The 17,687-nt window shown below is 34.9% G+C and overlaps 2 protein-coding genes across 3 annotated transcripts in view; both read left to right on the forward strand.

Moving 5' to 3' along the window:
• Positions 1–898: 898 nt before the first annotated feature.
• LOC131530787 (mucin-2-like) lies at positions 899–9,068 on the forward strand. Its single transcript, XM_058761239.1, has 7 exons — positions 899–974; positions 1,096–1,160; positions 5,862–6,007; positions 6,119–6,771; positions 6,893–6,957; positions 8,656–8,804; positions 8,887–9,068. Exons 1-7 carry the CDS (start codon positions 909–911, stop codon positions 9,015–9,017), a joined length of 1,275 nt encoding a protein of 424 aa, XP_058617222.1. The 5' UTR covers positions 899–908; the 3' UTR covers positions 9,018–9,068.
• Positions 9,069–12,367: 3,299 nt separating this feature from the next.
• Positions 12,368–17,687, forward strand: part of LOC131530790 (gastrula zinc finger protein XlCGF8.2DB-like) — a 30,116-nt gene continuing 24,796 nt past the window's right edge. For both annotated transcript variants that reach the window (XM_058761246.1, XM_058761245.1), the window contains exon 1: positions 12,368–12,883. In XM_058761246.1, the coding sequence (XP_058617229.1) occupies positions 12,565–12,883 (319 nt within the window). In that variant the 5' untranslated portion in view covers positions 12,368–12,564. The remainder of the gene's footprint in view (positions 12,884–17,687) is intronic.

Here is a 17,687-nt window from a genome sequence, read left to right on the forward strand (position 1 = left end):
ACATATTTTAATGTTCAAGTAAATATTAAATCCCTGCGAAAAGAAAAAAATAATAAAATCAACTGCACTTTTGTTTATTAATTTTGGATTAATTTTTTTCACGAATAATATTAATGTGAAATATTATTTCTTTCCAGGCCTGGGTCAGTGGGTGTGGATACGCAACTTATTTTTACAAATGAGTCTGTTATACCAAATGCAATGAGCATTGAAGACAATCTTAAGACAGGAATTAATGAATTAAAAGTGTTCCTTGGTTCTGTGAATATTTCCAGTGTCATTGTTGGTGAGTTCTCATTTTCTCAAGCTGTTTTATATATATATATATATATATATATATATATATATATACATATATATATATACAAGCTGTTATATATCTTATATCAATAACATTCTTGCTTTCAGTGGCTGATTTACACTTGTTTTCATGTTGTTTCAGTGAAAGAAAACTCATCCTTTAACACCAGCACAATTGTTCCTCCTGGTACCATAAACACCACTGTCTCTACTGATCTGTCAAGCACACCTGTGTCTAATCATTTGGATACTACAATTTCAACCATTTCATCAATCACAACTGCTCCAGCTGACCATTCAAGCAGCACAGTTCATATTGATTTAACAAGCACAAGTGCTTCTACTGTTTTACAACCACTCATCCATCAACTACAACTACCACAGCAACCACTCATCCATCAACTACAACTACCACAACAACCACTCATCCATCAACTACAACTACCACAGCAACCACTCATCCATCAACTACAACTACCACAACAACCACTCATCCATCAACTACAACTACCACAACAACCACTCATCGATCAACTGCAACTACCACAAGTCCAGCAAGGCCAGGCGAGAGATTCGTTATTCTGCAGTTCCGTTTAGAAATAATATTTATGGAAGCTTACAGAAACCCTGCTTCCATGGAGTACCAGGCTCTGGCCATCAACATCAGTATTGAGGTGCATTAAGAAATATTTTAGTAATATTAAAATAGTTTTATTTGACTAACTCTGTCCAGACTACATCTATAGAGAATGTTATTCATAGCTTAATTATTTGCATTTCTATTTGTTTCTGTAGCTGACTCGAGTCTACCAGGACATTTATAGGACCAACTTCCTCAGAACCTTTGTGATGGGATTCTGGTATGTCACAAGGCTCTCATTTATTATCTTTCTTTTCTACTCTCATTTGTCCTCCTCTTTCTTTCTTGTTCATCTCTGCAGTAAATAGTGATTTCTTTGTCCAGCTCAGTTCAGTTATCATCCAACACTGTCAGTGCAGTCAAGTCAGTAATATATTTGTGAATATTAAGTGTTCCCAACTAAGCAAGCAAAAGGTGATAGGAAGGAAGCCAAACTAAATCAGGTTACAAAAAATAATAACCTTTGGAGAAAGCAGGCTCAGTCGCATAGTTCTCCTTTCGTCAAACAAATGAACATGGTGTGATTATGATTTCAAGCTGCATCACAAGTCAGATTGTGGATATTTCTTTCTTTTGCAGGGAAATAAATAGTAGATTTTTGTTCCCCATTAGAACAGGGGTTTTCAACCGCATTCCTTGATCACAATCATACTTAATACATTTGTGTGTTAAAAGTTGTAATGTTTCTCTGTGCGTTCGCTGAGCAGCTGCTATAAGACACTTGTTGCAGTAAGCTAGATTGATATTAGAATATCATATTAATAAAGCTGGATAACTTGTGTTGCTAAATGGCATGCAGTTAAGTTAAAACATATTGAATGATGGAGAAAATGTTACTACAAAAAAAAGATGCATCTGATTATGCTATGCTATCCCTGCAAACAAGCCTGCACTGGTCCTTTACGTGCTGCCAGCGCAGGGCCCCTGAGAATTTGCTCATTGGCAAAATGTTGGCCCCTTAGCACTGGCCCTGCACGGGCAGCCCTCACTTAGCCTCCAGGAAGCCTAAGCACTGTTTTATTGAAAATAATAAAGTTTGAAGTCAACGTTATGGAGGTAAGCGCTTGCTTTAGTTGGGCTCTTGACCCTTGACTTCTTAAGTGATAACAGTGCATCACAAAGCTTGTCAGATTTTACATGCGTTTCTAGATGAAACCCAACCAAACACTACTTGCAATAAAAGACTGAACTATGTAATGTAAGCACTATCAAGGGTTTTACCACAAACACAACTTTATACTGATATAGTAAGACCGCTTTTAACCTCAAGGAGTAATATCGTGAGAACTCGGGCGCTCCCGAAAGCCCGAAAAAATGGTAATTATTTAAAACGTGCAGCATTGTTAATTTTGAGTGAAAAGATTGTTTTTATCGAAAACAATATAATGTATGTACTGTATACATTTATATAGAGGAAACTGGTCATTGTCAAGATCACTTTTTAGGGTTAGGGTTACATTTGTGTGTAAAGGCAGCCTCGTGTTGAGTTGCTGTGATGCAGAGGTGGACAATCCAGGGGTCAGAAAGTAAAAGTCCTGACATATGTTTATTCCACCCATGAACTCAGCTGCTGATTTCACCAGAGGAGGAACCAAGTCATTCCTTTCAAGTCACAAACGAGTCTCGAGTCAAATCCCAAGTCCTCAAAGAGTTCAAGTTAATGAGATAATTAAGAGACTAATTAAAAGATGATTGCGCATTAGTGATGAACACCTGCTGTTATTGAGAATTACAGAGGATCAGATGTTGATGTTTTATTGGTTAAAATGATGCCACCATCATGGAGATCAGTGTTTGCTTTAGTTGGGCTCTTGACCCTTGACTTTTCTTCAGCAATACATGTGCTGTTATAAAGCAGAGGTATCAGTGCTTTGTAGTGAGTAACTATGCTTTTATAGCTGGGTTGGTTACATCCAAAATAACAACTTTTCAAATTACATCTGATTTTCTGTACACTGTAAAAAAAAATCTGTTCAATTTACGGAAAAATACCGGCAGCTGTGGTTGCCAGAATTTTACCGTGAAAAAGACGGTAGCAACATTTTAGGATTTACAGAACTGTTTAAATTTACAGTGAAAAACCGTATCTCATTAACTGATACAATGTTAATACACAAACCTTTCAGTTAAGTCATTTTATTAGCAGAAACCGACTACGCTTAAATTATCCAACTGCCATTTGTTTATAAACTAATATTTATAATGTTTATGTAATGTGAGCATAAGAGTACTGAGAACTATTTTGTTTAAGCCCAAGAAGAAAATTTACTGATTTATGCAAAGTCATCAATTCAACTCAAAACTCTTGCAAATAACAGCAGCACACACACACACATGCGTGATTAAAACTAGCAAGAACATTCTCATTACATCAGTAACTGCCTTTAAATAAAGCAACATGCAGCATAACATCAGTGTCTCTCTGTCCGTCCTTGACTTAAACACAGGCTCTACTCTCCAGCACAATGGTGACCCACAAAACACAACAGGAAGTTGACTGTTAGGTTTTACAGTATTTTGCTGTTTATTTTCTTGATTTTACGGTGAAATACCGGCAGCTGTGGTTGCCAGTAATCTACTGTTTTTTACAGTTTGTTCCGTAAATTAAATTTACGGTATATTTCTGTTAAAATTACGTTCCACAATGTTTTGTCATCTCACACATTTAACCCCTTTAATCCCACAGCAAAATCCTCAGTTTTAAAGAGCACTTCTATGTGTCCACACTACAGAGTGCTGAAGTAACACTGAAGCAGTGATGAATTAATGAGAGAATTAAGTGACTAATTAAATTAGGATTGAGCTTTATTGATGAACACCTGCTGTTAACAAGTAGAATCATTGAAGGAACGAGAAACAAGAGCAGAGAAACAAAACTTACAGCTAAAGCCAAGATGAAATCAACTGAAATAAAACACATGAAATCTCTCAAGATGTCAGAAGAGGGTGATTAAACAACTCCACAAACAGCATCTTATTACTAACCACTTTTACTTTATTTCTGTCATGTGCACAAAAGCTCTTATTGAGATTTTAGTTGTTGTACTTTCATTTGAAGTCACCATATTGGCGATCAGTGGGTGCTTTAGTTGGGATCTTGAATCGTGACTCTTTAATGTTGGTTTTTGTTTGGTTGTTTTAATTAGCTGTGTTTATTAAGCACAGTTTTTAAAGCAAAAACACCAAGTTAATCTGTCATCATCGGAGACTGATGTTTGTGATGTCAAAACCATCATGGTGTAGTTTAATTCACTGATTGTCTTGTGTTAAGTCTCTTGTTAAACATGTGATATGTTAATTGCACCATTAATTTATACAGTAATCAAATGTTGTGAAACAGTTCTAACCAGAATATGCATAAATAAATATATTGAACTACGGCAGAAATTAAACACACACAGACATCAGCAATCAGCGTATGAATCTCAACATTGGTGACTATCAAAAACTATATTAAAAAATTTTAAAAACGGTTCAACTCTGAACATCACAAAACAGTTTACTGAAAAGTAACAACAAAAACAACAACAAAATAAAAACAAATAAAGAAAATATTAAGAACATTCTGCTGCATAATTTATTCATGCTGCAGTGCATGCTGGGAGATTTGTACTGGCACCCAGCATGCTTTGCAGCATGAATTGTTTTTTTTATTATTAATAGTCACCATTGTTGAGGTTCATGTGCTGATTCCTGATGTCTGTGTGTTTCTAGATGGTGCTGTAACTCTGAAGGTTTTGTGCATAAAAGGTTTTTAAATTCTTTCAAAATGGTGTGTCAGCTTAACTTGTCAAGTAATATTACTACCATAAACAATATAAAGTTACAAATCACCCATATTATGCGACACTAGCTGAGATCAGCGATTCAGGTAATTAGAAGATGACCACCACTTTTAAGTTTTAACCAAAACTATAAACTCTCTTGGCTTTTCTTGTCATAATTAATGTGCTTTACAAACACAGTTATAACAGCCAAAGAAAAACTAACCTTAAAGAGTCAAGGGTCAAGAGCATAACAAAAGCAACCACTGATCGCCAAAATGGTGAGATAAAACAAAACATTTGAAATAAAATATAAACCTCTGTTAATTTGTAGATATCTGACAGAAATGAAGTCAAACTGGTTAGTAATAAGTGGAGCTGGTGATGCTGTTTGTGGAGTTGTTTAATCATCCTCTGCTGTTTTATTTCAGTTGATTTCATTTAAGGCTGTGGCTGTAGTTTTGTTTCTTGTTCTTTCCTTCAGAGATTGTGTTTGTTAACAGCAGGTGTTCATCAGTGTCTGAATTCACTCATATGTTCTCAATCACTCTGTCTAGTGGACTATATAGTGAAGTAATGTAGGACTAGTGAATGAGGGTGTAGGGAGTGGTTTCAGACACAGTCTATGAGTGTCGACTCTGAGGCTACTTTCTCGAAAACAAAGGTTAGATCTATTACAGTTATTCACTGTATATAGTAAGGAAACTTACTCTTAATCATTTAACAGGTTATTACTGTGGTATTTTGCAGTTTTTTACTGTTAAAATCACAATCATTTTTTACAGTGTAGTTCTCAATAACAGCAGGTGTTCATCGCTAATACACAATCATCATTTAGTTAGTCTCTTAATTATTCAGCATTAACTCTTTGAGAACTTGGGGTTTGATTCAAGATTTGCTTGTGGTTTAAAAAGGAATGACTTGCTTCCTCCTCTGGTGAAATCAGCTGCTGAATTCATGGGTGGAGTAAACATATGTCAGGACTTTTACTTTCTGACCCCTGGATTGTCCACCTCTGCTGTGATGTAATACATATTTTAATGTTCAAGTAAATATGAAATCCCTGCCAAAAAAAAAAATCAACTGCACTTTTGTTTATTAATTTTGGATAAATTTTTTCACGAATAATATTAATGTGAAATATTATTTCTGTCCAGGCCTGGGTCAGTGGGTGTGGATACGCAACTTATTTTTACAAATGAGTCTGTTATTCCAAATGCAACGAGCATTGAAGACAATCTTAAGACAGGAATTAATGAATTAAAAGTGTTCCTTGGTTCTGTGAATATTTCCAGTGTCGTTGGTGAGTTCTCATTTTCTCAAGCTGTTTTATATATATATATATATATATATATATATCAATAACATTCTTGCTTTTAGTGGCTGATTTACACTTGTTTTCATGTTGTTTCAGTGAAAGAAAACTCATCCTTTAACACCAGCACAATTGTTCCTCCTGGTACCATAAACACCACTGTCTCTACTGATCTGTCAAGCACACCTGTGTCTAATCATTTGGATACTACAATTTCAACCATTTCATCAATCACAACTGCTCCAGCTGACCATTCAAGCAGCACAGTTCATATTGATTTAACAAGCACAAGTGCTTCTACAGTTATTTCAAATGATGTAATTCCTACAGATGTATCAAATACAACATTTCTTTCTAGTTCATCTGGCACTACAGTATCTGTATCTAGTGCAGCTGCTAATAAGATCACCACATCTGTAATATTTGCGAACTCAACACACTCTAAAGTTATCACCACCTCAACCACGTCTTCACAGCCAACCAGTCTTCGATCAAATAAAACCACCACAGCAACCACTCATCCATCAACTAAAACTACCACAACAACCACAACAACCACAACAACCACTCATCCATCGACTAAAGCTACCACAACAACCACTCATCGATCAACTGCAACTACCACAAGTCCAGCAAGGCCAGGCGAGAGATTCGTTATTCTGCAGTTCCGTTTAGAAATAATATTTATGGAAGCTTACAGAAACCCTGCTTCCATGGAGTACCAGGCTCTGGCCATCAGCATCAGTATTGAGGTGCATTAAGAAATATTTTAGTAATATTAAAATAGTTTTATTTGACTAACTCTGTCCAGACTACATCTATAGAGAGTGTTATTCATAGCTTAAGTCTTTGCATTTCTATTTGTTTCTGTAGCTGACTCGAATCTGCCAGGACATTTATGGGACCAACTTCCTCAGAACCTTTGTGATGAGATTCTGGTATGTCACAAGGCTCTCATTTATTACCTTTCTTTTCTACTCTCATTTGTCCTCTTCTTTCTTTCTTGTTCATTTCTGCAGTAAACAGTGATGTCTTCATCCAGCTCAGTTCAGTTATCATCCAACACTGTCAGTGCAGTCAAGTCAGTAATATATTTGTGAATATTAAGTGTCCCCAACTAAGCAAGCCAAAGGCGATAGTAAAAAAAACCCTTTGGAGAAAGCAGGCTCAGTCGCATAATTCTCCTGAAATGAACATGGTGTGATTATGATTCCAAGCTGCATCACAAGTCAGATTGTGGATATTTCTTTCTTTTGCAGGGAAAATAAATAGTAGATTTTTGTTCCCTATTAGTGTTAAAAGTTGTTGTAATATTTCTCTGTGCGTTCGCTGAGCAGCTGCTATAAGACACTTGTTGCAGTAAGCTAGATATTAGAATATCATATTAATAAAGCTGGATAACTTGTGTTGCTAAATGGCATGCAGTTCATTTAAAACATATTGAATGATGGAGAAAATGTTACTACAAAAAGATGCATCTGATTATGCTATGCTATCCCTGCAACCAAGCCTGCACTGGTCCTTTACGTGCTGCCAGCGCAGGGCCCCTGAGAATTTTCTCATTGGCAAAACGTTGGCCCCTTAGCACTGGCCCTGCACGGGCAGCCCTCACTTAGCCTCCAGGAAGCCTAAGCACTGTTTTATTGAAAATAATAAAGTTTGAAGTCACCGTTATAAAGGTATAACGGGCTCTTAGTTGGGCTCTTGACCCTTGACTTCTTAAATGCTAACAGTGTAACACAAAGCATGTTAGACTTTACGTGGGTTTCCTAATAAAACCCATACAAACAGTACATGCAATAAAAGACTGAGCAATATAATGCAAGTGTTATCCAAGGTTTTATCACAAACGCAACTTTTTTACTGATATAATAAGACTGATTTCAACCTCAAAGAATAATATTGCAAGATCTTGGGTGCTACCAAAAGGCAGGAAAAATGGCAATTATTTAACAAGCGCAGTACTGTTAATTTTGAGTGAAAAGATTGTTTTTATCAAAAACAAAAATGAACGTGAATTTTTAAAAGGCAGTATATATGAAATTAAAGTACTTTTCAAGTACGTTTTCAAAAATATGGCTGTTTTCCAGGACTTAAATTTCAAAAAGTCAAATTCAAGCAATTTAAGCACCTTGTACGAACCCTGTTCAAAACTGTCGTGAAGTAGAGAGTAAAAGTTGCTAATATCTTTGATGCTCAGTAAAACAACAGAGTATCCAAAAAGAAACAAGTACAGTAATTAATTACATGTAAATGAAATACTTTACACCTCTGGCTACACTATTTCTATTTCAGCAGTTGTCTCTGTTCTTTTTGCCTTAATGTGTCAGCAGCAATGAGACATTTTCATATGAGATTAAATCATATATAATTTCAAATCACGTGTTCTTTTGCCAAATTGTGCAGGCCTAATTGAATCATAATGTAAAATTTAAATTATTTGAAAATAACCTTAAAAAAACTGATTTACTGTAAAGCATTACATATTTTTACTAAGTGAATATTGAAACTGATATCCAATTAAAAATCAAGAGAGTAAGCTAAATCACACCTGCACTTTCATTGTAGTAATTTAGATATTTTCATGTCAGTTTTGTTTTATTTACTTTATTTATTTTATTTTATTTTTTCTGCAGGTCTGGTTCAGTTGGTGTGGATACAGAACTTATTTTTAAAAATGAGACTGTGCTTCCAAAGGCAAGAGTTATTGAAAATCATCTTAAGGAATCAATTACTGAATCAAGAGGGATCCTTGGTCCTGTGATTCCTTCCAGTATCATTGTTGGTGAGTTTCTCCGTTTCTCAAATTATTTTTGAAATAAATAATGATTTGTTGCTGATTTATATTTGTTTTCTTATACTTTCAGTGGAACAGCAAGATTCAACCACCCAGGCACCACAAAATGTTCCTGCAACACAAATATCTTCTGCTGTTACACCGGTTCTGTCTAGTATGTTGTTCCTGCTTTTGCTTCTGCTATGGAATGAAACTCTGTAAACTCTGCAATATTTTTCTCCATGTGTCACATACTAAGATATTAAGAAAACTCTATTGTCTGGTGTTTTGAGACATTACCATTACTATTGGTTTTATGTTATGGAATTGTTGTGACCTGCATTCTTTATTCTGAAAATAACACTTTCAGGAATTTCTTGGGACAACTGGGGAATTTCAGCACTACTTTTGATGAAACAATGGCAATATCCACAATGACATTGCGTTGAATTGATTGTTGCTTTTCATTTATTTTTTTTGGATGTTACAATAAATTGGAAATGAAAATCTAAAGTGTCAATGGTTTTGATTTTAAAAAAATTGTACACAAAATCAATTCAAACTGAAATCAAAACACACTGAATGTCAAACGATCACACCACAAAGAAACAATGATGGTATTTATGACTTCACCAGTTCTGCAGAGGACACAGAAAACCATACTATATTATTAGAGATAGACATGGTGAAATTAAGCTTCATGAAGCATTAAGCTTGGTTCACGAAAGGGTTAATTTCTGGAGGCTTCATTTGCTCACAATACCACCTGGTGGCCAAAGAGTATAAAACAAGCAGATATATTACAGACAGAGGTGTAAAGTCCAGGGGTCAGAAAGTAAAAGTCCTGCCATGTGTTTATTCCACCCATGAACTCAGCTGCTGATTTCACCAGAGGAGGAACAAGTCATTCCTTTCAAGTCACAACGAGTCTCGAGTCAAATCCCAAGTCCTCAAAGAGTTAAAGTTAATGAGATAATTAAGTGTCTAATTAAATTATGATTGTGCATTAGTGATGAACACCTGCTGTTATTGAGAATCACAGAGGATCAGATGTTGATGTTTTATTGGTTAAAATGATGCCACCATCATGGAGATCAGTGTTTGCTTTAGTTGGGCTTTTGACCCGTGACACCGGTTTTACATCTGTCTCTGAAACAATGTGTGTGGTGTTTTTTTTGTGTCATTTATAGATTTATGTTTTGAATAACCAACCCTGTGAAACTACAGCATGCAAGGAAAGTATTGGTCCAATAGTTACAATGAATTAATTTTAAATCTACTGTACACAATGCATATACTCTCAAACTCTCATTCTAATTAGACACACACAGACATCAATAACCAGCATATGAATCTCAACAATGGTGACAATCAACAAAATGCTTCATGCTGCAATGCATGCTGGGTAACACCATTGTAAAAACTCCCATCATGCACTGCAGTATGAATAATTATTGTCACCACTGTTGAGGATCATATGATAAGTGTTCATGTTTAAAAGCCTGAGCTACAGTTATTTATTTTTTTCCCCCCAATATTAAAGCATTATAGCGGCACGTGTTTAACAGGACTTTTTTTTTTACAGTTCAGTAATAGCTGAATGTCAGTCAACAAAGCAAAGAGAAACATCTTCATGAAGTTCTTTCAAATGATTTGCAAGCGGAAAGTGTAAGCTAAACTCAATCTCAAAAGAATCAAACCTCAAGCTTTTAATTCAGCAATGCACAAATGTTTGCTGTGAAACTCTATTGCAATTGCTTAAAAGCAAATTACTTTGAATTTTTAAAAGGGTCAAGAGCCCAACTGATGCAGCAGCGGAAGGGATCATTTCTGTCATTTATTCTTACCTACATAGGTTAACGCGTTATTTTTACATAAACCTGTACAGATTTTACTAGTTGGGCTTTTCCTGAACATCTTGCCAAATGTTTTTGTTATTCAGATATTTTTCAAAGAACTTCTATTTGTTAAGCAAAGAAGGTTACATTTTTTACAAAAATGTTTAAGTATTACAAGGCTAAACTATTCACTGTAAAACCCGACAAGTTAGGGTATCTCAAACCGTTTGAGTAAACCAATTGCCTTAAAACATTTAAGTTTTTAAAACTAACAATTATGAGTGCTCTGAACATATTTCATAAACATATAAGAACCAACTACTGATAATTTTCTCTGGGCTTTTGAGTTGCAACAAATATGTTTGAAGAACACATGGTTATAACAACCAGAGGAAAAAAAAAAAACAGCTAACACAGAAGTCAAGGGTCAAGAGCCCAACTAAAGCAGACACTGATCTCTAACATGGTTACTTCAAATGAAACAAATCAACATCTAAACCTTAGTTAATTCTCAATAAGATCTTCTGTAGATGTCTGACAGAAATAAAGTCAGTCTGGTTATCAGTTGATTTCATCTAAGCATGTGTCTAAAGTCAGTTGTTGTTCTTGTGTTTCTCTTTCTGTCAGTGATTGTGTTTGTTAACAGCAGGTGTTCATCACTAATGCTCAATCAGCACTTAATTAATCACTTAACTGAACTCAACTGAAATAAGTTCAGCACACTCATAATTGTTAGTTTTAAAAACTTAAATGTTTTAAGGCAATAAGTTTCATCAAATGATTTGAGTTATCCTAACTTGGGTTTTTAAGGCAATTGGTTTACTCAAACGGTTTGAGTTACCGTGACTTGTTGGGCATATATCTTATTTAGTGAACTCAACTGAAATACGTTCAGAGTACTCATAACTATTAGTTTTAAAAAGCTTAAATATTTTAAGACAATAAGTTTCCTCAAACGGTTTGAGTTACCCTAACTGTTGGGTTTTACAGTGGTTTGGCTCTAATTGAAAGAATACAGAGTTTAATTTCTATTGTCTATGCTTTAAGGTTTATTGGAATTTTATGATGTAGCCTAATTAAAGATTTGAATAATTAAGTTACTTACTGAGTAACTAAATTACTTTTCAGACAGAGTAATTAGTAAAGTAATTTAAATACAATAGTGATGATGTAATTAGTAATAGTAATTAAATGTCACTTCACTTCACTTCACTAATTACATTTTGATAGTAACTTACCCAAAAAAGTTACTTATCCAAGATTAAATGCTGCGTTAAACAAATTTCAGGCTCTGCATACAAAAAGCAAAAAACAAACAAAAAAACATCTAAAGACTGTTTTGGGGTTATAAAAAAAAAAAAATTACCTGAGAATAACCATTAGGGAACATTCTGTATAAGTTATTTTAGGTTGTTTTAAAAATAACCATCCTGCAATGTTATAGCAACGTTATTTTATGGTTGCAAAAAGGATAACTTTTCACTGAATATTGACTTCTATCCTTTTTCTCTATCAATCCTCACTCACGAAAACTGTAGGTGTTGATCAAATACCATGCGAGTCTATTATTTATTTATCATTCATTTGTGCAGATAGGTTTCTTCACAGGAAAACAAATCAGTGCACCAAGTAATTTTCCCCGTATTTCCCTCTCGCCGCTTCACTCCAGTCCAGCGGGTGGCGCTAAAACACATACGTTTGTTTTCCAAACACCATTAAACCTTAGAGGAAGAAGTTTAGTTTCACCGCGTTCTCTGTTGTTTTGTCGTGATGCTGCCTTAATACAAACTGTTAGAAATGGTGTTTCTGTTACAGCTTTTGGATCAGGTCAATAAATACCTGTGATATTCTCATCTTCACAGTCGTGACTAACTTTGCAAGCAGGAATATCTGGAGGAGCATCAGCTGAACTGAGATCTGCTGCTGTGAAGATGGTGTTTGTTAAAGAGGAGAGTGAGGAGAACACGATTGAACCAGAACCCTGGAGAATAAAACATGAGGAACCAGAACCCCGGAGAATAAAACATGAGGAACCAGAAACCTGCAGAATAAAACAGGAGGAACCAGAACCCCGGAGAATAAAACATGAGGAACCAGAACCCCGGAGAATAAAACATGAGGAACCAGAACCCCGGAGAATAAAACATGAGGAACCAGAACCCCGGAGAATAAAACATGAGGAACCAGAAACCTGCAGAATAAAACAGGAGGAACCAGAACCACGTGGTATAAAACAGGAGGAACAAGGAGGTTGGTTTATTCTTCATTCATCCTTGATTACTGTTGGTAAAGTAAAGTTGGTTTTATATTGGCACATTCAGACTTCTGCATTCAGTTCCTTTTAGGGCTGAAACGATTCCTCGAGTAATTCAAGTAACTCGAATACAAAAAAATCATCGAGGCAAATTATTGTGCTTCGAAGAATCGTTTTAGTCCATTTACTACTTGGGTAAAGTTGGTTTTATATTGGCACATTCGGACTATTGCATTCAATTACTTTGTTAATCACACTACATTGGACATTCAGCGGACATTCGCAAGTAAGTATGACATTAAAACAATACTTGGCCATTTTGATCGATTGTGAAAAAAATGTAGGAGGTTGACAATGATGTTTCGCTGATTAGAATTTGCAAAAATTAATTTTATTGCACATATAATTAGAAAGTTATTGAACGCGGAAATGTGTGAATGTTGTGAATGTGCGAATATAAAACCAACTTTACCCAAGTTGATTTCAGCGTCTGCCATAAACACACAAACAACATCTCCAGAACTGCTCTGAGAGTCATTCATGAGCGTTTCATTTGAGTAAAACTAGGGTCATATCATATTCACACAGAAATTTAAAGGGCTCACGGCAACCCGTCAAAATAAAAGTCTGGTTTAATTTGAAGACATTGAACAATAGTAATATATTCCTGCTGCAATGTACATACTACTACTACTACTACTAAAATTATGAAAACTTTATTTTTTAAGGAATGATCACACAACATTTCTTCCATGTTTTAATTTTAATAGTAAATCCCCTTTGTTTGCCAAAAAGTTTAATTTTCAATAATTTAAAGATAAATAAAATTAATGTTTTATGCCTTCGTTTGATATTTACACACAGAATTTCTGAGGAAAAATAAAACATTTCATGAGGCTATTTTAAGAATAAATAACAATAAAACATTAGATGAGAGAAAATAAAACATAACTTTAAAATTGTCATTTTCTTTAATCATAGCTATAATTATAATAACACCTAAAATATGTTGCCTGTAAAAAGTGTTTGTTTCATCCACTTGAAGGGTGGGTACATTGTGTGCACAATGCACATGATCAGGATGGTACCACCTCCGCTGCATTTTGAGAAAGGAAAACCCCTGTTTGCAGGACTATACATTATTTGGATAATTAGTCAAAACAACAACAACAGTTATGTCTGATTCTGTTGCATAGAACTGAATAAAAATTAATACATTGATATTTAATATTAATATATTTTCTGTCCAATTTTCTTTCAATAAAAGTGTGGTTATTTTATTGGCTTGTTTTTTAAATTCCGTGTCATTAAAATTGAGTTAAATTAAAGTCTTACAAAACTACTTTGTAATAATTATTTATTTTATTCAATAATATAAAGCAGTTTCGGTTTTGGACCAAGCACATCCAGAATTCTCGGTTTCGGCCCAGAATTTTCATTTCGGGGCATCCCTGTAACTGCATGGAGTGCACTGTGTTTGCAACCACATGCTCCTTTAAAGGATTACACACACACCAGTATGCAGAGAGACATTTAAGAGGGTTTATTCTCCAAATAACTTTAAATTCATGTTGCTGAAAAATGTGTTAATAAATGTTGTGTGTATGGACTCTTGTTTTTGTTCCACGTTAGCTTCCTGCCCACTAATTTTTGCCTCTTACAAAAGCCACAAAGCCTTCTAAGAAGACAGTAAAGGCTTATGTCATGCCTGAGCTGTATAGTTAGGCTGAAACTTGAAAGTTAAGTTGCACAATGTTTAGGTTTTATTATTTTTTTATTACTATTATTTTGATTTATGACTTAGTTTTAGGTTGTACTGTGTTTACCTTTTTTAAAGTAATTTGAAATTGATTTTTATATTTTTATATATTTGTATTTTGAATGTAATATGGCAATTAAATGCACTAAATGGGTTTAGTTTTATTAATATATGCAATTTCAGCAATAAAAATGTACATTTTTCTAAAAAGGAAACAAATTACTTGTTCATTTTAAGAGACCTGTCTTATTTTCTCTTGTATATTTAGTATTGCTCTTTAATAAAGAAAAAGTTATTCTTATCCGATTACTCGATCAATCAATATATTTTTTTCTCCCCGGTAAAATACTCGATTACTAAAATATTCGATAGCTACAGCCCTAGTTCCTTTGTTAACCACACTACATTACTTGGGTAAAGTTGGTTTTATATTCGCACATTCGGACTATTGCATTCAATTACTTTGTTAATCGCACTACACTGAACATTCAGCGGACATTCACAAGTAAGTTTGACATTAAAACAATACTTGGCCATTTTGATCCATTGTGAAAAAAATGTAGTAGGTTGACAATGATGTCGCTGATTAGAATTTGCAAAAAAAACAAATTTATTGCACATATAATTAGAAAGTTATTGAATGCGGAAATGTTGTGAATGTGCGAATATAAAACCAACTTTACCCAAGTCACTACATTGGACATTCAGTGGACGTTCGCAAGTAAATATGACATTAAAACAATACTTGTTTGTTACTGTTAAATGGTAAATGTTGTAGGTTGACAATCGTTGGTTGTAAATATTATGTTGATGTTTAGAATTTGCAAACATTAACTTTATTGCACATATAATTAGAAAATTATTAAACGCAGAAGTCTGAATGGCCGAATATAAAACCAACTTTACCCAAGTTTACTGTTTGTGGTATATTAAGCTAACAAAGCCTAGCTCAAATATTAAAGTCCTAATAGTCTTAAATCAAGATTTCAAAGTTCTCATGGAAATTACTTGGGTAAAGTTGTTTATATTGGCACATTCACAACATTCACCCATTTCAGCGTTCAATAACTTTCTAATTATATGTGCAATAGTTATTTTTTGCTAATTCTAATTAGCGACATCATTGTCAACCTACAATTTTTTTTTCCACAATCAAGCAAAATGGGCAAGTATTGTTTTAATGTCATATTTACTTGCGAATGTCCGTTGAATGTCCAATGTAATGGTTAACAAAGTAATTGAATGCTATAGTCCTAATGTGCAAATATAAAACCAACTTTACCCATATGTACCCACCCTCCCTACATTCACCGTCCAAAGCCACGCTCCCTGAACACACATACGCTCAAAGAGCAGAATACCAGAGACAACATTAAATTACTACAATAGGCAACATCAACGGACTTGGGTAAAGTTGGTTTTATATTCGCACATTCTGACTTCTGCATTCAATTACTTTAACCACACTACATTGGACATTCAGCGGACATTCGCCAGTAAGTATGCCATTAAAATAATACTTGCCCATTTTGATCGGTTGTGAAAAAAATTGTGTAGGTTGACAATGATGTCGCTGATTAGAATTTGCAAAAAATAACTTTATTGCATTAACTATTTAATTAGAAAGTTATTGAACGTGGAAATGTGTGAATGTTGTGACTGTGCGAATATAAAACCAACTTTACCCAAGTCAATGAACACTGTGTAGGGAGCATGTCAATGAGAACACAGTTCATGCACGGAGCTCACTTCTAATGAGCTGGTTATCTGAATCAGGTGTGTTAACTAAGCGAGACATGCAAAATATGCAGAGACGGGGGGCGCGAGGACTGGAATTGGGAACCGCTGGGCTACATCATGTGTCATTCACCCGTGAGAAAACTTTACAGCACAGTTAGTAAAAGTACTACAATACCAGGAAGGAAGATTGGATTGTTGATGTTTGTCTGCCATTCTTGCTCTGTCTGCACGGCGTGCACGAATGCGCTGATGACGTATCCTGTCTGCGCGAACAGGGTGCGCAGAGGTGTGCAAATACATATGTTGACAGGCAGGTAGGAAAGCCAATTAAAACGTTCGGACCTAGCGTTTTGATTGGACGAACATTTCTTGGTCCTACACCTTCCACAGAGTATATAAATACAGGTAAATACATTTAGACCACTTAACTTAATGATTGCTATCAGAATGTGAAGAAACTTTCAACCAGAATAACAAAAACAATTTCTGAAGACAATCACCTATGGCACCTTTAAGATATAAACCTGACAGCATTGTCACAAGATGGAAGTAACCTTGTTTATTCTAATGCCTGATCTGTGATTATTGTGTAATTATTCAAGTTCAATCAATTTACACTTTTCATGACAGATGTAATGATAAAAACATAGTAAAAGTATTTGAGACTGTTCCACATGTAATACGTTTCCATTGAAGTCTCACAGCCGACATGCCCCTTCAAACAGAGCATTCAAATCAGAGAGTAAAATCAGCATTTATTTCTATGTAAAAACATTATATCAGTGGTGTTCCGTCCATATAAGCTGCGAATGCGCCGCATACCTAGGCCGTCTGAGAGAATGAGTTCACGGGCTAATGAATATAAACATGATTATAAGTTGATCTCTTGTTATTTGAGATGTGACTTAAAGCTTAATAAAGTGTTGGGAATAAGTATGTAAAATTATTTATTTGAAAAAATTGTCATTTTCTGTAAATCTACGTCAGTGAGACAGTGACAGAAGCTTCCGGCGCAGCTTTGGCGCCTCCGCTCTGTGGCTATGACTCGTCAGGATTGTAGCTTGTTCTCAGTGTTTAGCTGGTATGTGCTGATTTCATGCACGAGATAAGCTGTCCGCGAAGCGCTTGCCCAGGTGGAAAAATATGCTTTTGCTGCCAGATCTCGATTGCCGAGAATTACATTGTGTTTGATGCAAAACTAACCCGACGAAATCATATGAAAAAAATAAAAATCATAACTGTATATTTTCATGCTTTCTCAAGCAAAGCAAATTTTGAAAGTCCACTAAATACATATCTGG

Source organism: Onychostoma macrolepis, chromosome 22 (genome assembly GCF_012432095.1).
Source record: "Onychostoma macrolepis isolate SWU-2019 chromosome 22, ASM1243209v1, whole genome shotgun sequence".
Classification (NCBI taxonomy): Eukaryota; Metazoa; Chordata; class Actinopteri; order Cypriniformes; family Cyprinidae; genus Onychostoma; species Onychostoma macrolepis.